We start from the raw sequence: 27,780 nt of genomic DNA, 5'->3' as shown, positions 1-27,780 counted from the left end.
TAAATACCCCCAGGAAACCAAAACCCAGAGGAGGGGTTTTAATGGCATGCTCTCCACAAACCACGCTATTTATCATAACCAGAACATGTAAAATATGGTATTTTCAGTGGAGGAAGGTTCATGCATTTCCCCCCAGTCACAAGAAAAAATATTTATAGCTCCAGGGAGGGTCATTAAATTATTATTATAATTTAAAACTAAATTGGTAAGCTCATATATTAGAGAGGGTAGGAGCTACAGAGTTTCACCACTAGGTGGAGGTATGAAACCTAAACTTGTTGAAAATACACACGCGAAGAAGACATGTCAACAAAACTGGCGCGGTGTCATGACAGGCTGGTACACGGACATATATACATGTCTGTATGTCCTCAGGTCCATGTCTTGATGTGGTGAGCAGCTTCGGTCGGTAGGATGGAGCCCGGTGTGTCTGTGAGTCGGTTTGACGGGCAGTGGAAGCTGCTGGTCCGGTCTCTCCTGTGCGGATCCTCCGGTGCTCTCACAGCTGTCCGGGTCTTCCGCAGACAGCAGCGAGCCAACCCCGAAATGTCTCTGTCTGTCTTCATAGAGACCCTCTGCCAGGACGAAATAACCTGTCCCGAGACTGACGCCAAGCTCCTAACTGTGTACGTAAAATGACACCGCGCCGAGCCTCCTTACAATACACGTAACGTTAATTCAGAAATAATGTAGTAGTTCAAGTATCTGGAAAGTGGTTGTTTTCTTCGGGGACAGTCACGTTTCTCTCTGAGGTTATACTTAACAGGAACCCTGAATGTATAATTCAAGTGTAGCTCCATAATTGTGGTGGTAAACTCACTCAGTAAACCACATTAATTATGAATATATAGTAGGGGTTGACAGATTATCGGTCTGGCCGATTATTGGGGCCAATATTCGGTATTTTGCCGATTATCTATATCGATGGCGGATAAAATGTATCAGTTTAAAAAGAATGTGCCCGCATGAGTGGAACAGTAACTTTGTAAAACCTTTTTCATTCTTTATTAAAATTTTCTTTTTGCAGGGAACTTGCTGTATATGATAATGAAAGTTTAAATTTTGATTAAATATTTGCTAAAGGCATTTAAACAGAGTATGTGCTGGAGTTTGTTATATTGCGAATTCTAAATATTGACAGAAATATTTTCATTGTATTTTAAATGGATATCAGTTCCAAATACAGGTTATTCGTCTCATTAACTACTAATAATCAGTATTGGCCCTGAAAAACCAATATAGATCAACCCCGCATATGTTGGCATACATAATTTCTTACTGCATACAATTAAACTTACCATAATACACAAATGTAAAATATTTGCATTTTACTTTAATATTTTCTAAAGGTGTAAGTGTTCACAAAATGAATGGTTTGGTGTGACAGGGTACAGTGGTGTCACGGCTTGGTGCATTTTCGATACAGCAAAAAAGTAGAAATGCCAGAGAAATTTTCTTTGATTTTTATTTTTCAATATTTATGTTAAATTTATTCATTTGTTACAAGTGTTTTTTATTTTTCCTACTACTACATTGCATTTCAGATAAACTGTTGTACCTTTTTTCCTCAACATTTAAATAAAACCTTATTAACTAAATTAGGATTTTGAATGCAGCACCACGGCTGCTGTATGTTGAATTAGTACTGTTACTCAAGTGTTCATTGCATATGTTTAGGCTTATTTTCAGAGTTCTGTTTTTCTCAATCTTATTTCAATATATATGCCTCTTTTAATTTGTGTTAATAAATAGTGTCTAATTTAGTGACTGTCTGTTCCATGTACTGAACGAAGAGTTTATTTTCGATTCTTAGCAGTTCTCTTTTACATCTTGACCACAGATTTTGCTTTCAGTAACAACATATCACTCTAAATTAAGTCCATAAACTTCAACCTAACACAAACTCTGGACATCTACCATACTGCTGCTTGTGCTTCACACCCATTTTTTTCTCACCCACTCTAGTAAACCCCTGGTGTGCCTGTTCCCAGCGTTATTCAAACAAAACCTGCTGTCCTTCATCTATCTGGTGCACTCTGTTCTTCCTCGGACCACCGTCCTCCGTCTTCTCAAGTGCCTCAGTCAGGACCCTCACCCGAGCCCCTGGGTCACCGCTCTGATTAGACAGCTGTACAGAGCCCTGGGGGCCCACACTGAGGAGCCTCTGTACACTCCAGTGTGCAGCCAGAGACTCCAGGAGCTGTCGCAGCGTTTGGTTGGTTTTGGGGAGCCTGGAGGATGGGCCAAGTGCTTCAGCGGTCACACGGTAGAATCTGAATCTCAGGGTGCATCTGGTTTATTGGAGCTGGGGACACAACGGAAAAGAAAGGGCAGCTTTGTCAGTCTGGACGCAGATGGTGAGGAGACGGGTCAGCAGAGTAAACGGATGAAGATGGATATCTGTGGTGGCGAATGTGTCGATGCTGAAGAACAGAGCACAAAAGAAGAGACACCAGAAGGATCAGGAAGTGATGCTGCCGCAGAAACTCCTACCGGAGAGCTGCAGCCAGCGGCAGACAGTCCACGTGATGCCCTGCCCGAACAGATGAAGGTAGAGACAGGCTTTACTTGTCCTGTGTACACTAAAATATATTGTTCATTTTAACAATCTGATTTCTTTCCATGAAAGAACAGAATTCTCAAATGATGATTGGACAGCAGGTTTACACCGTGATCAAATCAAGTGTATTAATCACACCATTATATTTATATTTTTGTAAATAACAAAAAGATCGGTTTCTTTCGTGTTGATGTAGGTCTCTGTTCTTCAGATAAAAGAATTACTGGAAAGTCAGACAGAGGTAAGAAGAAATGCTTTCTTCCAGATATCACAGACTGACAGTGACATTTATAATAACCATAATTATTATTGTTGTCTGTTTTCAGTGGGACCAGAGCTCCACAGAGCTGTTCAAAGTGCTCAACCACTGTGACCCTGGTCAAGTATGTCCTACAAATTATGAAGCTGACAGTATTTACATGTGTTGGTAATTTATCCACCCAATCAGTGTACATGGAGAAACAAAATATTAGTTACATCTTTTAACCCTGTGAAACCTGGAGCAACATCACTATTCTTGTGCTGCTTTCAGATGCCTCTCACAACTATTTATACTTTTGAATCCTGAGCAAATTGGTGCAATTTCTTTCAAAAACATGGGGGAAAGGAAAATGATTAACTTGATAAGAAATGTTCTACAAATGACAAGAAATGAGTACATTTAGAAAATCTTTGTTTTTTTTTAAAAACACTAGGTAAAATGTCTGGGGGGGGGGGGGGCATTTTTAATTATCAAAATTACATATTTTATATAACTATAATTTTGAAGCATTGTTTCCAGATTATTTTCTTGTTTTTTGTTTATTTATTTTTGTTTTGTAATTTTCACGTAATTTTCTTGTACTTTTTACTAATTTATCATTATTTTTTGGGTTATTTCTTTTTTCGTTGCTCATTGCCTTTTGTTCCATGTTTGTAAAAGAAATCAAGCCAGTTGCTCAGGTTTCAAGCGTTAATGTACTGCTGAAAAACACCAATGAAAATACAGGCCCAGATTTATAATTTTATAACGTCTTAACAAAAATGGAACATATGTTTCACAAAGGTAGTATTTGAGAGCTACTGAATGTAATATAAGAAATAAAGTCGAGAAAAACAGAGGTTATTACCTTTAAATCAACTTATTAGTCTATTTTATCTTTATTCTTAATACTCAGAACTTTTGCACATCCCTTTGATATATTTTTGCACATTGCTTCCTAGCTTTATCATTTTGAACATTTACATTATGCATTTTAAAAAATATATATATATGTATTTTTTTATTCCATATTTAAGTTATGTCTTTATGCTTTTAATAATTTAGTAATATCCTTGTATGTGAAAATTTGTCAATAAACTTGTCCTTATTATTATGGTAGTTACCGCTGCTCAGTTTAAGTTGTGCTTTACAGCTTCACTCAGCACAGACAAATACCCTATTTACCAACTAGAAAGCTTTTTAAAACCTCTTATTTTCTACATTTGGTTGATGGTTGGCAATGAAATGGCTTATCCCGTACCTCTGCCTCTCCTGTTTAGGTGGAGTTGATATGCACCATGCTGAGTTTGCCCGACTTACCGGAGCAAACTCTGCCTAAACTGTGCAGCAGTTTATTGGCTCCATCACTTGACTTCAGCTTCAGCACGGCAGCGACTCTGATCAAGAGCCTCCTTCTGCACAAGGTCCGTCCCTGAATATGCAGAGGTTTCAAATATGTGTCTGTGTTTGACACTAACAGGATATCATTTACCTGCAGGTCCTGTCCCTGTCAGAGCCGGCCTCCAGATGTCTCGTCTCTGCAGTGGCGTCACTGTGTAGTCGCTATCCCAGACCAATGTGCCACGCCGTGATCGGACCAGTTCTTGAAGAAAAGAACATAGGTGAGGAAAATGCTGAGCTATGACTGAGTGCGGTGCCTGTCGTATGCAGGTCAGAGTAAGTTTCAGTGCAGCTGGCATGGATTCAGTGTCCTGGTTCAAGTACATATAAATTCACTTTCAAAATCCTCTATTTCAACGTTGTTTTCAGGGAACCTGCAGGCTGAGCTGCTGAACAGGCTGATCGAAGGCTGCCTGGATTCACATTACAGACAGATGGTGCTTCAGTGAGATAAAACTTTTAAATTACCTATTTACAGCTGTAACAAGTTAACCATTTAAAACCTGGAATGGCATCAGTTTTCTTGTGCTTCGTTCAGAAACCTTTTACATGCATTTAAACCTTTGAGTCTGAGCAAATTGGTTTTATTTGTTTTAAAAAGATGTCTGAGCAACGTGGTTGGTGATGTCTCACAAATGGCAAGAAAGAGCACAGTGAACGCAGGTGTTTTCCTTGTGTTGATGTTTTGGAGTATTTGTTGATGTATGCAGTGCCTATTGTGTGTTTTTGCTTTTAATGTGCACTTTAGTATCGGCCAAACTTCTCATGTTTTGTTGATTTGTGTTGTAGTATGATTTTATTGTTTTTACTTGTAATGTAATCAGGGTGCCCTTTCCTGTTTAAATAAAGGTTATAATTTTAATAATCAGGAAAAAGTAACAAGAAAATAATAATTTGAAAAACGGGGAAAAATGTCCAGAAAATTATATTTATACTAATTCTTATTCTTGCTATTATTATTATCATTATTATTATAATTATTAACTATTTATATAGATATTTTTTGTTTTGGTACCCTTTTTAAAAATTGTTTTGTTTTGTTGAATTTCTGGTAATTTTCTTGTAACTTTTTATTTCTTCCCAAGTTTTTGAAATAAATCAAGCCAGATTGCTTAGTTTTTAAAGGATACCAGAAGCACAAAATAAGATGGACTCAGATTGTTATTAGTTGTTTATTGATGCAATCTCTGACCCTTTTCCTTCCAGAATGACATTCAAAACAGCGTGGAGTGAGGCAGTGCTCTCTGTAATCCACAGCTTGCTCGACTCCAAGGTAAGTTGATTCATTGGAAAAATGCTGCAGGTCACTCAGTCATAATAGCCATTGTTATTGAAATCCCTGTTTTTTTTTTCTTTTCAGCCTGACCTGAATGAAGAATTGTTCACACAGTTCACAGAGCAGCTCGTCACCAAGGGTCCTCAATTCACAAAGTCTGTGAAGTTTGCAAAAATGATGCTAACAGTCCTCACCAAATACAGCAGTCATGTAAGTTTGCAAATTCATATCAGGCATAATGGCTGAACAGTGGATACGATAGTCTTTTTAATCTGTCTGCATTTATATTCATTCCTTTTTCTAGGTGACGGCTGCACACAAACACTCCCTGCACGATGGCCTGATGGTAAATGAGACCTTCCTCAAAAAGTCTCTCCAAGCTGCTTTGAAAAGAATCACGCACACATGAAGTTACATCTGATCTAACGTCACCGTGTTCATGAAGCTGTTTAATATATTCTTGGTTAAGGCATCTGTAACGAGTCATGCTGTGTGGTTCAAGTTCTTTATTGTCCTCAATAACAATAACAAAGAAGTTGTTGGCAATAAAAATCTTATATCTCAGACTTCCTTCTTTCTCTCTGCTCTGTAAAAATGTATAAAAATAAAAAATTAAAGTAACACAACGGTAAGATCATTTACTTTTTTAACAATACAGCTGATATTTCTTTTTTATTTTTTGACTTTATTTTGTTGAGCACAGTCTGCATGAGTTATGTTCTCATAAAATACTATTCAAGAAGCAAAGAGGTGTCTTTAAATAAGTATAAAAAACATTAAATAAGCAACCCATCAACTATTTCTACAAAGTTGTTATTTTTATGATTTAGATAGATGGGAGCAGCATTAAGAAATGATGGAGGTCATTCTGCTGCATGCATACTTTTCATTTTAATCTTTATGTACATATTTCTAATAATGTTCATGTGTTCTCTAATATTTTGAATGCAGGACGTATTGTTTGTTTTACTTATTTAAAAAACATAGATACCTCTACCACTGAAAGTATAAGGTGCATATCAATAGTGTGTTTAGCTTTGAATACATAACTCTCTTACAGAACTATAGTTTAATTAAAAGACGAGACCTGTTAAACTTTGTTTTATTTGGAACGTTCACATTTCATCAATATAGCTAGTGACTCCTTTTTGGCAATTAATTTTGTCAAGCGCAGTGCACATAAAACAGTATTCAAGCAGCAAATGTGTATTTTTAAGAAAGTATGACAAACATAAAATAAGTGACATGTTAAATATTACACAGTCATACTTTTACATTTTAGATAGTTGTAGTATTAAACATGGATGGAGATCATTCTGCAGCTTTGAATTTTAATACTGTAAGTACATTATTCATATGCTTTTGTGTACTCTAATATTTTGAATTCAGAACTCTTAACTTTTAAGGGACTATTATATATTGAGACATTGCTTGTACTTTACGTTTAAACATACTTTTACTGCTGAAACTATACATATATGTGTTTGGCTTTGTAAATAAAAGGAAAGGATCTGATTTTCTTCATTTTTTTTTAAATATTTTGAGCTTTTTAAGTCAATACAACCTACAACTCCTTGAAAGTTCATTTTGTTTGACATAGCACACATACGTTGTCCTAAAGTACGTATTTAAAATAATAATAATAATAATAATAATAATAATAATAATATAATAATAATAATAATAATAATAATAATAATAATAAAATGAAATAAATAACAATAATAAGCCCAAATGTATTTATATTGTTATGTTAAACAAAATGGATGTATTCGTAAAAATAGAAATAAAGCAAAGCAGCAGCATCTCCGCGCCTTCGATGACGTCATCACGCGGACGCCTTTATTTTGCGTAACTTCCCGCTGAACTTCCTTTTCGACGTAGGAAGACGAGAGGGACAAGCCGCTAAAATGAGGTTAGACGCATTTTAACTCATAAATATGGAGAAATAAACGGTTTCCACGCTCACTCTGGGTGGTGTCAGTCTTCTAATGCTTTAGTCTTGTTATGTCGAGCGGCAGTTACGTTATTCAGCTCAGTTTTTCTGAGTTAGACGAACCTAAAATGTCATCTATGGGGCCGGTTCATCTGCCGGTGTGTAACATCAGGACACCACGCTGAGTTTAAGATGCAATCCACTGTCATCCACACATTTATAACATGTTTTAGGAAACGATCAAACATCGGATGCTTAAATTAGATCTCCAAGAGTATATATAATGAAATCTTTTCGAAGTGTGTACATTATTTTATGGATGTGCCGTCGCAGCCATAGATCGGCGGATTTGATCGGTTTTTAGGAGGTTTTCCACTGAATTACGTTTGCTTTAACGTGATTTCTTTTGTTTTATTGTTGCAGTAAGGTCTCCAGAGATACGTTGTACGAAGCAGTGAAGGAGGTCCTGCAGGGCTCTCTGGCCAAGCCAAGGAAGTAAGTCCAGCAAGAAACAGAATAGAAAAAAAATCCCAGATTTTTTAAGTACTATTTTAAAATGTGTACAATGTAACTATGTTAAGTGAACAAGCAAGTTAGGAAGGTGCATAAGGATATTGCAGGGGCTGCACAAAGCTGTCTTAACGTTTTGTATGTTTTACTTGTCCTAAGGGTCAAAAATGACCCGCCTTTACTAAATCGGATTAAAAGAAAGCATCTTGATTGAATTTTAAAACCCCAAATCTATTTTGCATGCAGAGACATCCTCCCAGTCATCACAAACTTTGTGGATATTTAGGTATATGTCAGTGGGGGTCCCAGGGTCTCGATGCGACCACCTGCAGATATTTATATGGGGAAAGCTGTTGAACTTGTGACACTTGTGCCTTGAGATAAACAGTAAACGATCAGAATATCATGTGTAACTTTGTGTTTGTCTGTAGGTTTACGGAGACCGTGGAGCTGCAGATCAGCTTGAAAAACTATGACCCCCAGAAGGACAAGCGTTTCTCCGGCACTGTCAGGTTCGGCCTTTTACTGTTTCACCCAACCTTTTCCCTGTGTGCCACCCGCCCTGTCTGAGCATTAACACGGCCTGTTACACGGCTGTTAGCAGTCACTGAAGTCTTTGTGTAGGACACAAATCTAAAGTCCAGACAGGCCAGGGGCAGACATGGAGAAGTACTCTGGGTAGTCTGACTGAGCTGACCCGGCCTCGGCTGGTGGAGGTGAAGCAGACGGACCCCTACCCTGGGTCTTAAAACATGAGGGAAGGCTTTGAGTGGCTGAGCTGGTAAGTTCACGTCCTCATGCCGACCAATTTACATTATATTACCAAAGAGGTCAGCTGGACACCGGCCACGGTGGCGGTATGGGTAAGAAGTTTTTCTATTACACGGTAAAATGAGGAAGGTGTCATTTGGGGATGGCAGAGTATTTGAGTTTCAATATATCAGATATTTCACAGGCTTCCTGCAGATCCTTAAAGTCTTAGAATGCGTTACATTTCAGCGTTGGTTATAGTAAAATTGGTCTTAAATTTTTCTTAAAGTGTCAGAAAAAAAAAAAGTCCAAAGGCTTAAATTTAAGCTTGCGTGAGCTGTAGGAACCCTGGTTTTAATAAGCATTTTCAACACAGAAGTAATTGCATCAGTTTCCAGTTGATCTTTGAATTATTTGTGAACAAGAATGATAATGAATGATAATGAAATGAATGAGTTAACCAGCACGACATGTTGTACGCATTCAAAGTTCACACGCCAGCAATCCTTTAAACTACTACGATGCAGAGACGGTGGGAGGTTCCTCTCAGTCATACCCTGCCGTACATCCAACTGACGCCCTTGTGTTTGACTTGTGAGCAGTGTCTCTAACTGTTTTGTTAATCTGCAGGCTGAAGACTCTCCCCAGACCAAAGTTCTCTGTGTGCGTCCTGGGAGACCAGCAGCACTGCGACGAGGCCAAAGCCGCTGAGCTGCCACACATGGACATCGAGGCTCTCAAGAAGCTCAACAAGAACAAGAAGCTGGTCAAGAAGCTCGGTACGAAAGTAGACGTGATCAGTAAAACACCTGATTAGCAACAAAGTCCGATAGGCTTTTTATTTATTTATTTGTTTTTAACTAAACATTTGTCTTGTGTTTTGCTTGCCCCCCTTTAGCCAAGAAGTACGACGCCTTCCTGGCCTCCGAGTCTCTGATCAAGCAGATCCCTCGTATCCTGGGTCCTGGGCTTAACAAGGCCGGCAAGTTCCCCTCCCTGCTCACCCACAATGAGAACCTGAACACCAAGGTGGACGAGGTCAAATCCACCATCAAATTCCAGATGAAGAAGGTACGCTCAGCACTGCTCACATTTTAAATACATGTGACGTAACGGGATAATCTGTTTGAATATTTGCCGTAAACGCTGTATTGAGGACATTGGTTGTTGGATTACTGGATGATATGTTGGCTCTGTGTGTCGTAGGTGCTGTGTCTGGCTGTGGCTGTCGGACACGTGAAGATGACAGAGGATGAGCTTGTGTACAACATCCACCTGGCTGTCAACTTCCTGGTGTCTCTGCTGAAGAAGAACTGGCAGAACGTGCGCGCCCTCTACGTCAAGAGCACCATGGGCAAACCCCAGCGCCTCTACTAAAGGACCGCTTTTCTATTAATAAAATGTGGAGATGATCCAAAGTTCACTGTTTTGAGTATGTTTTTTTTTTGGTAAGATTGAATATTTGGGTTTAAGGAGTGTAATTGTCATGGACCTCAGTATTTTGAGTTAAGGCTGTGGGCAAATGATTTTCTACTCGAAACATTACACCCAATAATGTGATTATATCGGTTCATGGGTCAGTCTAATCGTTTTGTTCAAACTTCAAATCATTAATGGAATATTCAGCTTCTGTTATGCTATCGGTGAGAAATTTCCTTTATTTTTTTATATATATATATATATATATATATATATATATATATATAATATGTGTGTGTGTGTGTGTATATGTTGGACATTTAATAATGGATAGTTACAGGTTTTTTTTGCAGTGTTGATAATCAAAACAAGACTTTGGAGACACTCTGGGAACCAACAAGTCTTCATTAACCCATTCCTAGTTCTGTGGCATTTGGAGGACTTCAGTCATGTGGAGCTCCATCTTTGCTCTTAATACATAGTTATCACTTATTAATAATTTAACAGGAGATGCCTGTGACTGGCCAACCTACTGGTTGTCTGGAATGGCCTAAAGCAGATCCAAAGTGAATCCACAACATAAATAAATATTTCAGAGAAAAAATGTAATAACTCAGCTGATGATACTGGGACCTTTCTGTCCTGTCTCAGCTGACCAGTTCACTGTGGCCCTTCAGGAAACAGCTTAATTTGCAACACTAGAATAAAATAGAGAGGTTCAGGAAATATGCAAATTCATCATCCGCTGCAAAGTATTAAATATATATGTTTTAATACTGTAACGTAACATTTTTCCTACCTTAAAATAAACAGTAGTGTTTTTAATCAGTAAAATGTATCATGTTTTGTGACAATAAAGGTAAAATAACCCTTAATATGCATCAACAAATCAGTGTAGAAGAGTGAAATATCTCCTGTGTCTTTATCTGAGGGTGTTTGATTCAGTGGTGTGAAGTTAGGGCCCAATTTTATCTTCTTCAAGGTACAGTGAGGCTGATGGGAAGTGGTACATCTGATTCATCACCTGGGACAACACCAACATTTCTATTTACCAGAGGTAAATCACAGTAACAGGCACAGTCACAAATACCCATGAGCCTCTCGGGCCGGTCGTCCTGCTCTGCTCTGACTGTGGATCTCTTAATTGGATTATCTATTCTCAGTGCAGGAGAAAGGCCGAAGGAGAAATGAACCAAACGCAGATGGGAGTTTATGAGAATAAATCTTTCCAGCAATAATGAAAGATCCAGCACTGACTGTGAGGAGGATTTGAGTAACTGAATCTGTTTTTTTACCTGATGAAGACGTTTGGATTATTCTTGTGAAGGCAGCAGCTGATGAAGTGATGACTGCTCAGGTGAGTTATCTACCTGCTGTCCTACCTGCTCTTGTTGATGCACATTAAGACCTGACATGCAATATTTGCATGTTTCTGAACTCATTTCAGCCTGATGCCGAGACAAACAGCTACAGTCCGCCCCCCATGCTGGGCAGCGAGGACAGTGATGAAGGTAACACAGCTTTAAAAGTGTCCATAAAGACAGAGGACCAGTATCACAGCCTTGCATTTAAACTGGGTTGTACCTTTACAACAGAATCCAGTCAAGAGGAGCCGCCAATCACAAACTGGAGCGAGCTGTCCATCATAGAGCGTGTCGGCTTCAACAGGTGACACACTGTAATATTTAGCAGACACACATGTGGACAGCACGACTAAAATCTGACTTTCTGGGTTTTTTTCGACAGTGTGGAGATGTCAGAGAAAGATTTGGAGGTGAGGTCATCACGTTACACCACCCACTGCATCCTGTTTTCCCTCTTTTCTTGGTGCACATGTGTTTTTCTGCACCTCATTCGTTTTATGTTTTTGTTTTTTCAGTTTGTCTCTTAATTTGATCTTCTAATTAACCTTTAAACTGATATTTTTATTCTGTCTTGATCCTGCTTATTAGTAATGTTCTGTGTTTACCACCCTTATTTTGTTAGTGTATTTTTTTAAACATGTTTCCGCCTCTAATCTCCTCTTTAATTCTGCCCTAAATCTCGTCTGGCCTTTGTCCAGCATTATTGATTAACTTCAATTATTTTATTAACCCCGGGTTTATTGCCTCGGCTTTGCTTTATTTGTCAAAGCAATTTGTTAACTGCTTGTTAACTACAGTTATTAATATTATTATTATCATCATTATTATTACACATTTTCACTGTTTGCTTATTGTGTTGGTTCTGTGTTGCTTTTAAAGGATGGGCTCACACTTTTTAAGTTTCTGCTTGTTATAATCATTCCTCCTGATCACACTGGACATTAAAATATTCCTTCCCAATGCTTTTTCAATGCAGCAATGGGGGACAAAACCCACGGTCCTACTTCCGACAAAACATTATTCCAAAGATAAACTTTTAAACGCACTTATATGCTGAATTACAATGTTTTCTTTGACAAAAAAACTGTCACATTTGGTTAGTTTTTAGCCCCTAAAAAAAGCCCAACTAGAAAATCAGAATCAGCTTAAGTGTAGGCTATATTTAGAATATTTTCAGCACCTTTTCTGACAGTGAATGGACGCAACTACATTAAAAACACCAGACTCCATTGATAAAATCCTAATAAATCAATTAAATAGTTTTTAAATCAATGTTTTGTATTAAATGATTGATTTACTTCTTAAGTAGCCGTGTAATGAGTGTAATGACCCGCTCACGTGTCACTCTCCTATACCTATCAACAGGAGGAATGATTACAACAAGCAGTCTATACGGCACCTGACTGCTGTCTGAAAACAGACTTGAACAGTTATAAACCTCTCCTTTAATGGTTCAGTAGTAACTTTTTGTCTGTATATCTGGGGTTTAAAGATTGTTGCCCCGGGTTTTACTGCTGGATTGCTAAATATCTATCTCTTTTATTTTATTTTCATTTCAACCAAAAACAATGCATACAAATAATAGACACCTCAAAGGTAAGGGTGCATTGAAAACCAGAGTGAAATAAATGGTTTTGCTCTCAGACGGCCTTCTCTCAGATCGCCATGGCCTTCCGCTGTGATCAGTACACCCTGAAGCAGAGGCTGCAGGCGGAGGAGCACGCCCGCAACCTGGCTGAGGAGAACATCCAGCTGGAGCTGACCAGAGGCAGGGAGACCCTGGAGGTGCAGTAAAATGACAAAAGATGTGAAATAAACCTTAAGGACACCACCAGAGAGCAGGTGCACGTGTGTCTGTGTGTGTTTTTAGGCACTGAAGGGTCTGTGTCTGGACAGTAAGCGCAGTAATATCCTGCAGAGGCTGGAGCTGTCTATGGACATCCTCGCTGGGACTGTGGAGCGGATCTCCAGCACAGCGGAGGTGCTTGGCGCTGTGCACCAGGTACACTGAAGTTCTCTTGACTGAGACTGTGGTTTCCAACCTGTGGCTTGGTGCCCCAAAAAGGGTCCCAGAATAACTGTGAGGGCTCCCAAAATGATTGAATAGATACATATCTTATTAATGATAAATAGGTTTTTTGGACTTAACTCTAATTTCTGCTTTTTGCTTGTGACTGAACCCTTTGACCTCTTTAAGCCTAAAACAACATAATAAATAAGAGAAGAAAATGTGAAATGTGAAATGTGAAAGTTTGGAAAGGAACCACAACCACAAGGAGTACTTTAACCACATAATGATCATTTGAATGAGAAACTAAAAAAAAAAAAAAACAACCAACGGTGCAAACTAAAATCTCTTAATTTGTGTATTGTTTGATCTGTAATGCATTATACACTATTCACGTATATGAATATAACAACTGCTTTGGTCTTTGGTTTTGTATGGTATGCCATTTTTCTGCCTCTGACAGGAGGCTCGAGTGAGTCATGCAGTGGAGCTGATGGTGGCTCATGTGGAGAACCTGAGGAGGCGACATGACAGAGACGTGGCAGAGCTGGAGGAGACCAAGAAGACGATCCAGCTGCAGAACTCCTGCAGAAACATCGTTGACCCCGGAGCAGCGCCAGGTCCCTAATATTCTTGATTGTTTGCCTGCTGTCCTTGTTCTGCTGTCACGTGCAATATTTGACTAAACCTCTTGTTCTAGATCCAGAGGAAAGCGAGGGCAGAAAGAAAAGTGCTTTCCAGGTATGCAGATGATTGGCCTATTTTACTCTCTGACATAATACAACCTCCTCTTCATCACTTCAGTCTGCCTTTTATTTCAGTTTTTCCAGAACAGCGGGCGTCGCAGAGTCAGTATATCACTAATTCCCAGCCAAATCCAGGTAAGGAGGTTTCTTTAGTGAACTTAGAAATGGTACATATTCTGCAACCCCAAAAGTGCATTTTTTCTTTGTCTCTACAGGAGAATATAAAGCAAGATGTAAAGAAGCGAGCTGCTCTTTCAAGGTCCTTCAGCAAGGAGTCCTTCCTCACCGGCTCGTCTGTCCCCGAGACTTCCAAATCTAGCTGCTCCACCCTGACCAGGGACAACAGCTTCTCAGTAGATGACAGGTCAACTAGAGATTCAGTTTTTACATTTTGTAGTTGAGCCACACGATCAGCAAGTGTACAAAACCTGATTTCTTTTTTTCTCTTTTTTTTCAGGCCAGTGGATCCAGATGAAACTCCGTCTGAAGCTCCAGCTGTTGAGCTTCCTCCTCCTCCTCCTCCCATCACCATCCCAGAGTGCCTCCCACCAAAACAACTGGCCACCAGAAAGATACACAAGAAAAAGTACGACTTGGAATCAATGTTCGCATACAAAATAGTAGAAACACCAAACACTTTTAAAGCCTATAAACATGTGATCCTTGTTTTTAATAATTACTCTTCTTTGACAATGCTGTAAATAATATGTTCAAAGGGACATTTCACCCCAAAATCAAACATACACTCAATGAATGGATGTACGCACTGATAAGGGGTGGGAGGGTCCTCAGACAGGATCCACAGTTTGTTTTTGCCTGTGAGACCATGAGCAGGTTATTCGGCCCCGAGCTTCTAAAGTGGAGTTCATTGGTACGGATAGTGAGGGTGACTGTTTTTTTTGTGTGTAAATATCTGTTTTATTCTCTGTTTTCTGAAGTCTGTGAGTAAAGGAAACTGTGACACTTTATATATTTAACACCAGTACAAACTACAGCCTCAAAAAACACCAGTTAATGGCTTTTTTGTTGTTATTTTATCCACCCTGTGCACATTGACACTGTATTTGATAAACGTAATCTGTCTTTGGTGCAGCTCCCCTCCAGATACTTTGCGACAGAGACACAAGGGCAAAGCAGCGTCATCAAAGAAAAGAGCAGACAAGGACAAAAAGAGCGCAAATATTTACCAACGGCTTTCTGTGAGCACGTAAGTCAACATACATTTCATAAGACAACAGTGATGATTTGTCCTGTGGACAAACACTGACTGGCTGCCTGCTCTCTGCAGGTGTGGATCTGTGTGGAGACATCGTCCTCTGGCTCACTGGTTGTATCGCTGTCGCTGGGCGCTCCTCTGTGTGTACCTGTTAGTGTTTTTCTGTGTCATAATATTGACTTTCTTCTTGTGGAAGCATCATGATGAAGCATCTGAGCCGTGAATATACATATGTCAGGACAATGTCTGAAATCTGGGACTGTGTTGTAGATTTCATGTGTGTAGACCAGCTGAAACACCTGTATCAGTCTTTGTATATGAACATAAAACATTTTGATGAAATACGTTTTTTTTGTGTTTTGAAATGCTTTGTGTCATGATTATAGGTTTTGAGTTATATTGTGGGTTTTGATATGTTTTCGTGTCATGTTCTGATTACAGTTTTTTGTTTGCAGTATCTATCCTCATGACTGTTTCCCTGATTAGTTTCACCTGTCTTGTGTCAGTCTCATTTGTCCTCCCTTGTTAGAGTCCCCCCTGCACACCTGTCTCTGTTTTAGTCATGTTTGCTCCACCCGTGTGTTCCCAGCCACACCTACATCTTAGCCAGTCCCTGTGTTTCACTCCTGGTCAGTGTGTCCACCTGCCTCAGCTGTGTGTTGTTGTCTTGATTGGTTTCCTCTGTGTATATATACCTGTGTGTTTTCTACCTTGTCAGTTTATTTGTTACCCTTGTGTCATACCCTCCTGCTGAGTCATCCTTTCTGTTAGCCTCTGTGTTGTTTTGCTCCTGTCTTCACACAACTTTTTCCCTGTGATCCTAATTTGTTTGAGCTTAGTTTTTCATTCATACTTCATTTGCACTTTGTGTTTTGGATTCCTGCTTTTTTTGGACTATTTCTCAGTGTTATAGCTCCCTTTTCATTTGCTCACCTGTCTGCTTTTTTGATTCTGCATTTCATCCAACCTCACCCCTTGACAACTTTGTCTCAGAAAAAAAACAACTTCAAGATACCAAAGCCACCAACTTTCAGCTGTATTTTTTTAATTATAAATATACAAAACATATCAAAACTGATACAATCAGTGGTTACAATCTTGGTTAGTAAGAAAACACCATACTGCAGTGAAAACATTCATCAAACCACCGTTAAAGGCATCAGTGATTAATTATTAAGAGTTAACAGCAAACGTTAAAATTCAGCTCACTTCAAGTCATGGCTAGATGTTAAATTTTAACTATATAAGGAAGAGCAACTCATTTTTAGAGGTGTAACAACATTTTAGCAATGGTTCTTCATGTTGAAAAAGAGAAACTTCAACAGATAAATATAGAAGGACATCAATAATTATATTAGGACCGGAAAAATGTATTTGAAAACTACTGCAGATTAATTTTATGTGCAAAATGTGTGCCAGACACAGAGAGGTTCTTGAAACCACAGCATGTTTGTTTAAAAAACCATTTTTGTATGAACCTAAATTCACCTCAGGGATTTTAGAAGCATCTATTAGAAAACAGTTCAAAATAAATTACATTAAGTTTTAAATTAAAAGATGAGAGAAATGTGCTCATCGAGGTGCCCACAGCTCCACGTTTTCTGCATCATGTCAACATACAATCTCACAGAGAGCCTTAATAAATACAGAGATAAATAAAGAGGAATAACACACATCCTACTGAACATACTGCAGAGGAGCAGAAAGTAAAGGTTACACCTGGCTCACAATTTCAGCATCTTCTGCAACGAACCACTGCACCGGAGTCCCGTCTGCAGCTCTCTGGAGGATCACATTACCCAAACCCTGTGAAGACAGTCGTCTGATTAGTGTTTACTTTCTGCATCATGAACATACAATGTATACAATTAGCTAAGCAAAAGAACATCCATATGCAACTATTTTGATAATTGATTCTTTCATTTTTCAAACAAAAATCACCCCAAACTTTGATACAGATTCCCAAATGTGAGGATTTGTTGCTTTTCTTAAAGAAGCTGTATGAGCCATTCAGAGTGTATCAGGTTGTCTTCACCATAGACTGTACAAATGATGAATGTAGCTACTGTGATGTCACACATTGGTTTGTGGATTTGTTCTGAAGACTCCAGTTTGATGTTTTGGCCATCCCATCTTGATTTTTTGGAGCAAGAAGTAAACATATTTGGGTGAGAGGCTGGTGCTGTGAAGGAGCGAGGGGTGGATGTGACTAACAGACTGTAGCGACGCCTTGTAGACAGCCTGTTAACCAAGCGGCCCCACCCTTAAATATGTGTAACTTTGGGCCCTAATTAAACGTAAACTGCTAGGTTGTAAAAAAAAATGTGACATCCACTGTATCTTTACCTTGCATATAGTTGTTTGCTGCTATAATAATGTTCTGAATGTCATGTACAGCTCCTTTACTTTTATTGTAAACTGAATATTTGGGGGATCTTGGACTGTTGGTCAGACATGCAAAGATATTTTCAATGTCACCTTGGAACCCAAGACATTGTGATGGACATTTTTTATTATTTTTGATGTTTTAAGACCAAATGTTGAATCAGTTTATTAAAAAATAATCAACAGACTGGCTGCAGCACAAATATATATTGTATAAACTATATAAATTTAAACTCTTTTTTTTAGTTCCTTTCTTTTTCTGTTGTATCATTATTAGTACAAACCTGTGTAAATGGAGGAAGGTGAGGTGAAGTAGGACTCTTGACACTCAGGGGGCTCTGCTGATCCACGCAGCTCGCCCGTAACTTCTGCAGCTGATTCCTCTGATGCCAGGACTTCAACTCCTCCGACACAATCTCCCTGGGCATCAGCCTGATGGCGTGGTTTGGATACTCCTTCAGTGAGGGCGTTCGCACCAGCCTAGTGTAAGGTGGAGGGGGCTTTAGGATTCTCCTCGGAGATGACGCTCCCTCCTGCCACTGTCTTTGCTGAGGACTGTGCGCCACCACAGGAGGGGAGGACAGGAAGCACTTTCCTATATCGAGGTCTTGAGGGGAGAGGGGCCCATCTTCTGTCACTGACCTGACGTAGCCGGGGCTGGACTGGTTGGTGTTCTTGTGTGGGCTGGAGAAACTGGAGACCCCTTTCTTTTGTGCTCCAAAGTGGAATCCATAAGGCGGCGGGCAGAGCTTCGGGATCTCAGTGGGTCCGTCTCTGCCAGGAGAGCTGATATACGAGGAGGACGAGTGCTCCGAGCTGCTGTCCTCCGAACTGGACTGGTAAGGGCGCAAGGGAGAGTACTCTGGAGAACGCACCTTGAAGTCAGCCACGCAGCGCCGCTGGGGCAGCCGGGCTCGCCCCCGATTGTTCTCTGAGCTGAGGTGCTCCGTGTCAGCAGATGGCTTACTTTTGGGAAGTCTGATGAGACACACATAGGAAAATGTTAAATTATAGAACAAACGTTGTTATGCTGTTAGTTGATCAGTGTAATATCCGACTCCTCTGTGTACCTGAAGGACTGCGAGTACTGTCGGCGTACGTGCAGCTCTGGAGTGGAGGGGGCGCTGGTGGAGTGGCTGTGACGCAGGGCGGTGTTCTTTATAAACTGAGACAGAGGAATGATGCTGCTCTCTGCAGACACCTGGGTTCCTGCCGGACTACTGCACACGACAAAAACATACAGGATAATGAGAGATAAGCAGTACATCTTGTGAGATATGAATACTTACTACCGCTTAAATGGAAGAAAAAAATCCTCCAACCTTGAAGCTATGGATTGACTCAGGAGAAAACTCGCTATTCTACAAGAGGGTGTACTCAGAAATGTGTATATATATATATACATTTCTGAGTACACCCTCTTGTAGAATAGCGAGTTATATATATACAACCTTTTTTAACCTACATAGAAAAAATAGACACCACTGATCCTGCTGTCTTGTCATACTTACTGCACACTGACCACTACAATTTTCTACTGATTTTTTAAGTCATTTATTATTTCTATGTTTTTTAAATTTTATTTTATTTCATTTCACACCTACTATTGTTGTCACATTGAATTTGTTTTTATGTACTTGTAGTTGTTTGTACTACTGATTTAATTCAGTTGGGGCAGAAACATGGGGTGGGGTGCAATTCTTCCAGTTGCCTCAATGATGAACTTGTACTTGTGAAAAAAGATATGAATATGAATACTTCCACATTTTTTCTCTAACTGGTGCAGTTGTGAATTTGATTATTACACTTCAGACTCCTACCTGGACCTGCTGCTGCACGCAGACAGAGGTTTTGTGGCCTTCTGGTAAGGCTGATCCAGACTAGACTCCTTCCATGGAGAGTTTTGGATGGGAGAGCGCTCGTACTCCACACTGAGCTGGCTTGATGACTGAAGGGTCGTGGCTGACAGCTGGAGGGGGTCTGAATAGGAAGTGCCCAACACTGGGGGAGAGAGAGGGCTGGGCGAATCTACATCTGCGGATGAACATCAAAGAGTCGGTGTCATGCTGCTCCAAAATGTCTCTGATCTACATTGTCTATTAGTCACATGTTTCTAATTCATACTTCTTTTTACTGTGAATGTACTCACCATCATCCAGGGCCACCACATCAGACAGGGAGCTGTCATCAGACATACACAGATCTGCAGACAGAGAGGGAACATTGTAAAAGTTACCATCAGTCCTCGTTATGTGTTCATGGCTGCAGTGCACAGTTTGGCCTGAAGAGGGCAGCAGCATCCCTCACCTTTGTTTTGGCTGGCTGAGATGCTGATGCACGGGGAGTTGCACCCACTCTTGATCCTGTGCTGAGACACAGCCTTTTGCAGCTCCTTCACCTTCTTCTCCTCCCTCTTGCACTGCTGCAGCCGGCTCTTCTTCTGTGGTTTACTGAGGTTCTCCTCAAGAGAGAGTTTGCGGGCCGCCTCATAAATCTGTCGCTGAAGAGCCAAGTCAGTTTCCAGCACTTGCAACTCTGAATCCTACGACAAAGAATAAATTCTGACATTTATTTCCAGTTGAGGAATCTTTTTTGCTTGATCTGTTTCTTTTCCCAAAAACTAGTAAACACTGATGGAGGCCCATACCTGTTTATCCAGATGGATCAGACCTTCGTCAAGCTTGAAGGAGGCTCCAATCCTTCTTCTGACCCGGGGCAGCTTCTCATCGGGCATTAGAGGATAGTCTGAGGACAGTTTGCCAGTCAGTTCCTGTGAATTCGGAATAAAAGTGTGGATTAAAACTATGGAAAATTATGACATTTACACACAAAATGCAATTCAGCAAATTCAACACCTCACTGAAAGCTTTTACAAAGCACAAAATAATATATTGGTATTCTTCTGTACATTTTATCATCTACACATTACTCACTGCCTCCCTGATGCAGAGCTTCCTGAGCTCCAGCAGGCAGAGCTCCAGACGCTCCTCCAGGGACTGGTGCTTCAGCTTCAGAGCTCTGGTGTTGGTGGTCAGGTCCTTAACCAGAGACGTGGGGCTGTCTGGACCTGCAGTGAACACACAGGAGATCAGATCAGGCTTTTCTCATCAGGATCTATATTAGCCATAGAAAAAATATGCTATTCATTATTTATACTATATATAATGAATATAATTTTCATATGGATGACCCAGAAATTCTTTCGTCCATTCGGGCATTAAATTTATTACAACACACGTACATAAAATTAGGGCTAGGCAATATATCAATATTATATCGTTATCTCGATATGACACTAAAAATCGTCTTAGATTTTTGAAATTGTGATTTCATAATTTTTGTCTTCCCTGGTTTTAAAGGCTGCGTTACAGTTAAGTGATGTAATTTTGTGAACTGTTCTAGCTGCTGTTTTGTTTCACCCTTTACCCACTTATTCATTATATCTACGTTGCTGATGATTATGTATCAGAAATCTCATGTTGATGTTGAGATATTTGTTCAACAATTGTTATAAAATTTTATATTCTATTCTATACCCAGCCCTAAAATGTTTTTTGTGCCTACGATGTGATCAAATTCCCTTTTATGATGACAAAATTAACATCTTTTTTTGGATCTGCAAAATCTGCACATAATTTTGTTACAATTTCTGACCATTAGACCATTTATTTATTCCTCTGAAATGTTTAAGAATCTTAAATGTGAGCTAGGGGGTTGTTATTAAAGTATAAATAAATACAACAATGTCATATGCAACATTTAATTTAACTTGCTGTTTTCATATCAATAGTATTATTGTGTTTTATATTGATTATGCAGCCCTAAACTATACATGATGTGGAAATCAGATGCTGTTTTGTGTTTTTCCTACCAGAGTGCACGATAATCCCACTGTCAGTGTCACTGATCTCTTCTTTACTTTCAATTGCCGTCATCTTGACTGTCTGCGGTTAAGTCTTTAGAAGTACCTGTTGAAATAAGCAGATTTTACTCAGATTATTAGAAAAAGTAGATTGATCACTTATAAGAATACAGATTCCTCTGTTGTTTTCCTACCACATGGCTTCATTCAAGCACCCTCCTGCTGCTTTACTTAACAAAAGTGAAAGACTGGCGAGTGTCCTTTCACACACTTATCTATGCAGCTCTCCATCTCCCTCCTCCTCCTCCTCCTCCTCCTCCACCTCTTTCTCCCTCCCATGCGCCCTCACAAAAGAGGCAGACCCCCACGGTTGACTCGGCACATGTGCAGGGGTTAATCCGAATCGTGGTGCCATGGTGACGGGGCATGGTGCGGCTGGCTAGGGGAGCGTGTCGCCATGAGGCGTGTCAGAGGGCGTTTAAAGAGCCCAGACCCAGAAAAAGAAAGCAGATGGCAGCAGGAATTACCCCACTCATGGGCTGCACCTGTTCCCCCCACGCGCCCCTCCCTCCACTCCTATTCAACCAGTGTCCAGAAAACCCTCTGGGGGCTTTGAAGTGGAAGAATGTCTCAATACTGGGTTTGTCCACACAGCATCAGATCACAAGGTCCCTGCTGACTCCTGTGCAACACTGCACATTTCACGAACACACTTTCACAAACAGGCGAGCACAATTCATGTTTATGACCTGCTCTGCCCCATTGTTGCCATCCACCAAACATCTGACTGACAATAAACAAAAAAAAAAACAAGATGCGGAGATGAACGACAGCCAGGAGTGAAAAACAATGACAACAAATTGGAGATAACACTGAGGGATGAGATGAGGCTTTTAAAACCATCATGGAGGGCTGTGTGTGTCTGTTTTGGTGAGATCGCCTAAGGGCGAAAGAGAGAACATACTGCCCTTATTTTCCCAACTTTTTAGGTCAGTTATTTTTTTCTAGATCTCACATGTCTGCTACTGCCCTAGACTTCTTTTAACCCCGTGAAACCTGCATAGATAAAACTTTTCTTGTGCTGCATTCACACACCATTCACACGCATTTAATCCTTTAAAGCCTGAGCAAATATGTTTGATTTCTTACAACATGGCAAGAAATGTCCCACAAATTGCAAGAAATCAGGGAAAATGAAGTGACTTGACATTTGGTTTAGAGAGAGAGCGAAAGAAATTATTAGAAGATAATAATAACAACAACAAGAGTGAGAATAAAAACAGTAAAAAAAACATATTTATTATTGTTATATCAATTATCATTAATTATTTTATACTGTTTTTATTCTTACACTTATTTATTTATTTTAACCATTTTTCTGTCTTTTTTGCCAAATTTCAGGTAATTATCTTATAACTTCTTTCCATGTTTTTGAAAGAAATCGAGCCAATCTTCTCAGGTTTCGAAGGGTTAAAGAAGACAAGCAGATCACAAGAGACAGCGTTACAGGCAATAACAGGATTTAAGGATATTATTAGCCTCATCTATTGCTGCAATGCCACACATTCATAAACTGGTAATTCATGAACTTGATGACTCCTGGAGCTTCTCATCATGCAACCAAAGCTCATCTGAGCAGTAAATGATGTGTTTTTAGTCAGGAATAAAGGGGAGGGCAAGGTGGCATGAAAACAGGCACCACATGAACGAATGTGTTTCTAAGTCGGCTGTGAGTAATCCTCAACCCTTGTCTCATCCTCTATGTTTGCAGATTGGTATCAGGCCTTTTCCTGTACGGACCAGAAGGACACCCAGATAGACAGGATATTATTGTGCGTTCCATAGACCTGACCTATTCACTATCGCAACTCATGTGAACTGATGCAGCTATGAGCAACCGTATGGTACAATGAGGCACAGGCAGCTTGAGTCAGTAAAACAACACTGCAACAAAGGCCCTGTATCCACCAACCAGCCTCAATAATCTGCTGTGGGCGCAATATCTGCTGACAACTCTGCTTCGGGCCCGAGCAGTGTTGTTGGGCCAATACTGAGACAAGGCTGCAGTGAGAGGTGGTGAGAGGAACAGCGCTGAGTTTTTACTTTGCAAGGTCAAGGCCTGCTGTACTCTCAGACACATGGCTCCACGCTACAGCGATCTGAACCTAAAGACGTCAACAAAAATCCAGCCTGGTAATCAGAGACAGGCAGCATAATGTGGGATTTACCCACTTACACCCCATAACTCTCTGAAGACTTTCACAAGAGTCTGTGGTCAGAGGCTGGGTGGGTGGGTGGATTCGGGTAAAACAGCAGATCTCAGTAGAAGTTGGAGCTTATTGCCAAGATGTTGATGCCATTTGTCATAGCTTTCATAAAAACCTGGAGTCGAGGGTGTGTTGAAATCATACTGTGATGGAGAGCCAAAGAACAATACTTTTTCTTGATTGAGTGTAACAGAAATAGCCGTACATTTCCTGGAGGGATAGCTGCTGATAGCACAGTCTCCACCCGACTTGATTGATGTAGTCATAACATCTTAATTGCGGCACATGTGATCACCGCGAATGACAACTATCTGGGATAGTGTCAAGGATGTGAGCTGACCATCCCACCCATCTTGGCTGCTCACCAGACCGTGACAGAGTAACATCTACGGAAGTGGGTGTTTATGGCAAGAGATCATGATGTGGATTCACTGTCTCCCAGACTTCCCCCACCACCCTTTCCCATGAGCCTTTGGAGCTGCGATCTCCTGGAATGCAGCCACCACCGCCGTGCTCATTACCACTGTGGTCGGCCCTGGAATTACCGATGGGGACCAGCCACGCCGAGGAAACAGTGAGGGATGCCTGAAACCAGACCGAGGCCTGTTCGAACCCTGTAATTAAGACTCTCCACTGAATGCTGATACTATGGAAGAAACCAAACGACTTTACAGCATGCCTTATTTCAGAGTCTGATGAAAAGCCAAAATCCATTCAGCAGAATGAATCCACTGTGCGCACAACATGGGCTGCTGGAAGAAAAGTGCATCAATGTGGGGGAGCGACAGGAGGAAAATAAAAAGAAGTGTTGTATTACAAAGCACGTCACTGGAATCAGATCTTCGTCGTAAGAAGCAGCGCTGAGCGTGGAAACTCCACAGACTGCAGCAAAATGCAGTCAGGAGGCTGTAATGGGATAAAAAAGCCAAGGTTATGAAGAGTCTGTATTAAAGACTCAGAACACTGTCATCCTCTTTCCTTTGTCAGATCAACATTGTTACAGAGTCCAGGGGTCTTAGTTTTCCTGCAGAGACAATGCAGGGGTAATAAGCACCATATCAGCCTGCTCTCAGTCACTGGAGGCCATATGCTGGCCAGACACACCAGCTTTGTCACAGCCCAACGACAGCGTAAATACACAGGGCAAGAAGAGATGCTCCATTGTTCTCCACAGGCTAAAGCGCTGACTTGGGATCATGACACCTTGTCCCTCTGAGTCATCATTTCTGAGCCCTCTACACGGACACTGATAGCCATCTTGGGCTCTTGGCAGGATGTGGTTACAGCTTTTCACCCACTTCACCCACCATTTACAAAAGAACTCAGGGGGACTCCGAGGCCATAACAACACAGAGGTGTTGTCTTTAGCACCACAGTGGCACTGCATGCCTGTCAACATGTTGACTGTAGGAGACTGTGTTTATTCTGCTCCTGCGGGCATAAACAACTGCCACCAACCATTAATGTGAGGCCTGCTGCCCCACATAAATCCTGAGGAGTTGTTTATCGATGAAAGAAACCTGTTCATGTTTATGGGGCAGCACAGAGCATGTGATTAAACTACACTGACTCAACACAGTCTTCAAGATTGTAGCTGTTTTGTTTTTATTAATAGCATTCGATTTGAAAATTGTAATTTAGGGGGGGTTTAACTCTTTGTATACACATACCTTTCACATAACTGTATTTGTTCTTTTTAACACAAAGTGTTAAAGAAGAAGCAAAGAAGAGCAGTGGTGGAAGTATTTAGATCCTTATAAGATCCTCACATTACTTCAATAATGGCAACACCACACAAAATATGAAAATATTCCATTTCAAATCCTGCATGTAAAATGTTACTTCATTAAAAATTCAAAAGTATAATCAACAAAATGCACATAAAGTATCAAAAGTAAATACATCACATTTTCCTCATATTTTGCATATACAATTTAAATCTGTTTAGTGACTGGTAACTATAACTGTTATAGAAATGTGGTGGGAAAAAGGACATTTCCCTGTGAAGTTAAGGGTAGTAGAAAGTGCTAGAAAAATGAAATACTAAAGTAAATTACATGCATCTCATGATTGTAGTTTAGCACAGAACTTAAGTAAATGTACTTAGTTACTTTAAAACACTAAAAAGAGGGAGGGCTTATGTTAAACACATATTTTAAGAAGCAATACAGCACAAATAGCAAATGCATTAAAGCTAATTGTTGTGTAACGGTTCTCTAAAGTTTACCGACTAGCTATATCAGCATCACTGGCCTCACACACTTTATCCTAGCTTAATACTGGCTTTACTAATACTGCTAACATTGTTGTCTGCTTTTCTTTCGTATATCATGTATTTCACTGATAGAAAGTCTTGTGTACTCACCTTGTGGAGTATATTTTAGCTCTTCTACCGCATCCTCTCCGGAGCAGCAGGAGGTGTTCAGACTTTCTCTGGTCAGATGTGAAAGCGACGCTTGGGACATCTGTTTCAGTCAACTCCACTGTCTCGGTGAAGAGGGGGGAGTCTAATAGATGTTTGCCTTTTTTTGTAAATTTTAACATCAAATTCCATCTATTTGACTTTAAAATCGATTCTTAATTCTGTCTTCTCTCTTAACCATTATTGATTTTCTCTAAAGCAAATTTGTAACCGAGAAAAGTACATTTAGTGGAGCCATAGGTCTCCCCGGAGACCTTTCTATATGGTTCGGTCCGACTCTGTTCCCCAGACCACGCTCTGCGTTTTGACACCAGAGCACGCGACCTACTGAGGGGTTTTAATTTAAAGAGGGGCACAAAAGAATAATAGCCGGAGGGAGAGAAGTTTTGGTAAAACCCGGGGCAGCTGGTAAGTAAGTGGTGCTGATGAACGAGACAAGTCACTTTTCCCTTCCGCCAGTATGATGAAAAAGTGTGTGTGTTGTTGTTGTTGTTGTTGTTGTTGTTGTTGTTAGGCCAAGATGAAACACACATTCATCCAAGAACAAATGTGATATAGCTTACTTTTATTTTTATGTCTACCTCATGCTACTTTATTCTTCCACTTCGCTACATTTCAGAGGGACGTGTTGAACTTTTTACTCACTTATTTGACAGCCACCGTTTTAGGCTGCTAGTCCAATAATACATTAAAACATTGCCCACTATTGTTAAGAGTAGGGGTCGACCAATATTGGTTTTTCAGGGTCGATATCGATACAGGTTATTAGTATTTAATGCAAAAGATAGCCGATATTTGGAACTGATGTGCATTTACAAAAAAAATATATATATTTCTGTCAATATTTAGAGTTTGGAACATAACAAACTCCAACTCAAAACTTTATTTAAATGTCCTTCACAAATGGCTAATCAAAACTGAAACTTTCAACATCATATTCCCAGAAACCTTTTTTTGATAAAGTCAAGTGACAGTTTATATAAAAAATAAATAATAACAAATAGCTCCCTGAGGTTTTACAGTGTAAAAGTTCCTCCCATGTTGACACCACCTTTGCACTTTTAAATTAATAATTTTATTGACAATCATTTAAATAAAACATAGACACAGATAATCGGCAAAATGGCAAATATCGCTCTGAGCTAGGCCGATAATCTATCAACCCTTAGTAGAGAGGAATGTAGCCTATTGATTACTGATGACAGATTTATTTCTGTTCAGGTGTATTTGGGCTATATATGCTATTTTTGCTTATTTTCTTAATTAATATATTTTAAGCTATTTTTAATTACAGGCCTGCGTTTTATGTTGACAGTTTTTTTTTGTATCGTGCAGAAGTGTGCTCAAATACTGTATTTAACTTCAAATGTGATGTACTAGTATTTCTATTTCAAGCTACTTAATACTTAGACTCCAC

General features: G+C 40.0%; 3 protein-coding genes and 1 long non-coding RNA gene across 5 annotated transcripts; 3 read left to right on the top strand and 1 right to left on the bottom strand.

The window, feature by feature from the left end:
• The first annotated feature begins 306 nt into the window (after nucleotides 1-306).
• On the top strand, nucleotides 307-6,056 carry fance (FA complementation group E). 2 transcript variants are annotated; one of them, XM_042492059.1, is made up of 10 exons: nucleotides 307-626; nucleotides 1,966-2,551; nucleotides 2,772-2,801; nucleotides 2,887-2,943; nucleotides 4,082-4,225; nucleotides 4,300-4,423; nucleotides 4,572-4,647; nucleotides 5,409-5,475; nucleotides 5,563-5,688; nucleotides 5,783-6,056. In XM_042492059.1, exons 1-10 carry the CDS (start codon nucleotides 415-417, stop codon nucleotides 5,885-5,887), a joined length of 1,527 nt encoding a protein of 508 aa, XP_042347993.1. In that variant the 5' UTR covers nucleotides 307-414; the 3' UTR covers nucleotides 5,888-6,056. The 2 variants fall into 2 exon arrangements, with proteins under 2 accessions (XP_042347993.1, XP_042347992.1); XM_042492058.1 differs by having other exon boundaries at nucleotides 2,757-2,801.
• Nucleotides 6,057-7,315: 1,259 nt separating this feature from the next.
• Nucleotides 7,316-10,092, top strand: rpl10a (ribosomal protein L10a). The gene is made up of 6 exons (XM_042492596.1): nucleotides 7,316-7,393; nucleotides 7,838-7,909; nucleotides 8,356-8,436; nucleotides 9,305-9,453; nucleotides 9,573-9,745; nucleotides 9,881-10,092. The coding sequence occupies exons 1-6, from the start codon at nucleotides 7,389-7,391 to the stop codon at nucleotides 10,049-10,051; spliced, it is 651 nt and encodes a 216-aa protein (XP_042348530.1). The 5' UTR covers nucleotides 7,316-7,388; the 3' UTR covers nucleotides 10,052-10,092.
• A 4,351-nt stretch (nucleotides 10,093-14,443) lies between these two features.
• Nucleotides 14,444-15,639, top strand: LOC121946571. The gene is made up of 4 exons (XR_006106031.1): nucleotides 14,444-14,575; nucleotides 14,669-14,797; nucleotides 15,305-15,418; nucleotides 15,500-15,639. It is a non-coding gene; the product is annotated as an uncharacterized LOC121946571 (long non-coding RNA).
• An 825-nt stretch (nucleotides 15,640-16,464) lies between these two features.
• inavaa (innate immunity activator a) lies at nucleotides 16,465-26,372 on the bottom strand. Its single transcript, XM_042492107.1, has 10 exons — nucleotides 26,307-26,372; nucleotides 21,684-21,780; nucleotides 20,746-20,879; nucleotides 20,460-20,582; nucleotides 20,120-20,354; nucleotides 19,962-20,015; nucleotides 19,633-19,846; nucleotides 18,883-19,032; nucleotides 18,097-18,790; nucleotides 16,465-17,233 (listed from the first exon to the last, which is right to left on the bottom strand). The coding sequence occupies exons 2-10, from the start codon at nucleotides 21,745-21,747 to the stop codon at nucleotides 17,141-17,143; spliced, it is 1,761 nt and encodes a 586-aa protein (XP_042348041.1). The 5' UTR covers nucleotides 21,748-21,780; nucleotides 26,307-26,372; the 3' UTR covers nucleotides 16,465-17,140.
• Nucleotides 26,373-27,780: the final 1,408 nt, after the last annotated feature.

The sequence above is a fragment of the Plectropomus leopardus genome, chromosome 8 (genome assembly GCF_008729295.1).
Source record: "Plectropomus leopardus isolate mb chromosome 8, YSFRI_Pleo_2.0, whole genome shotgun sequence".
Taxonomy (NCBI): domain Eukaryota; kingdom Metazoa; phylum Chordata; class Actinopteri; order Perciformes; family Serranidae; genus Plectropomus; species Plectropomus leopardus.
This window is presented reverse-complemented; position numbering and strand designations above follow the sequence as displayed.

What these genes read in the sequence shown, in the direction of transcription:
- fance (XM_042492058.1), top strand. Translation starts at nt 415, where the DNA reads ATGGAGCCCGGTGTGTCTGTGAGTCGGTTTGACGGGCAGTGGAAGCTG. An exon ending in CCCTGCCCGAACAGATGAAG is followed by an intron (nt 2,552 to 2,756) that starts GTAGAGACAGGC and finishes GTGTTGATGTAG; the next exon opens with GTCTCTGTTCTTCAGATAAA. An exon ending in ACAGCTTGCTCGACTCCAAG is followed by an intron (nt 5,476 to 5,562) that starts GTAAGTTGATTC and finishes TTTTCTTTTCAG; the next exon opens with CCTGACCTGAATGAAGAATT.
- rpl10a (XM_042492596.1), top strand. An exon ending in CGTTTCTCCGGCACTGTCAG is followed by an intron (nt 8,437 to 9,304) that starts GTTCGGCCTTTT and finishes GTTAATCTGCAG; the next exon opens with GCTGAAGACTCTCCCCAGAC. An exon ending in GAAGCTGGTCAAGAAGCTCG is followed by an intron (nt 9,454 to 9,572) that starts GTACGAAAGTAG and finishes GCCCCCCTTTAG; the next exon opens with CCAAGAAGTACGACGCCTTC.
- inavaa (XM_042492107.1), bottom strand. Translation starts at nt 21,747, where the DNA reads ATGACGGCAATTGAAAGTAAAGAAGAGATCAGTGACACTGACAGTGGG. An exon ending in TGGGATTATCGTGCACTCTG is followed by an intron (nt 20,880 to 21,683) that starts GTAGGAAAAACA and finishes TGTTCACTGCAG; the next exon opens with GTCCAGACAGCCCCACGTCT. An exon ending in GCGTGCAGCAGCAGGTCCAG is followed by an intron (nt 19,033 to 19,632) that starts GTAGGAGTCTGA and finishes TGTCGTGTGCAG; the next exon opens with TAGTCCGGCAGGAACCCAGG.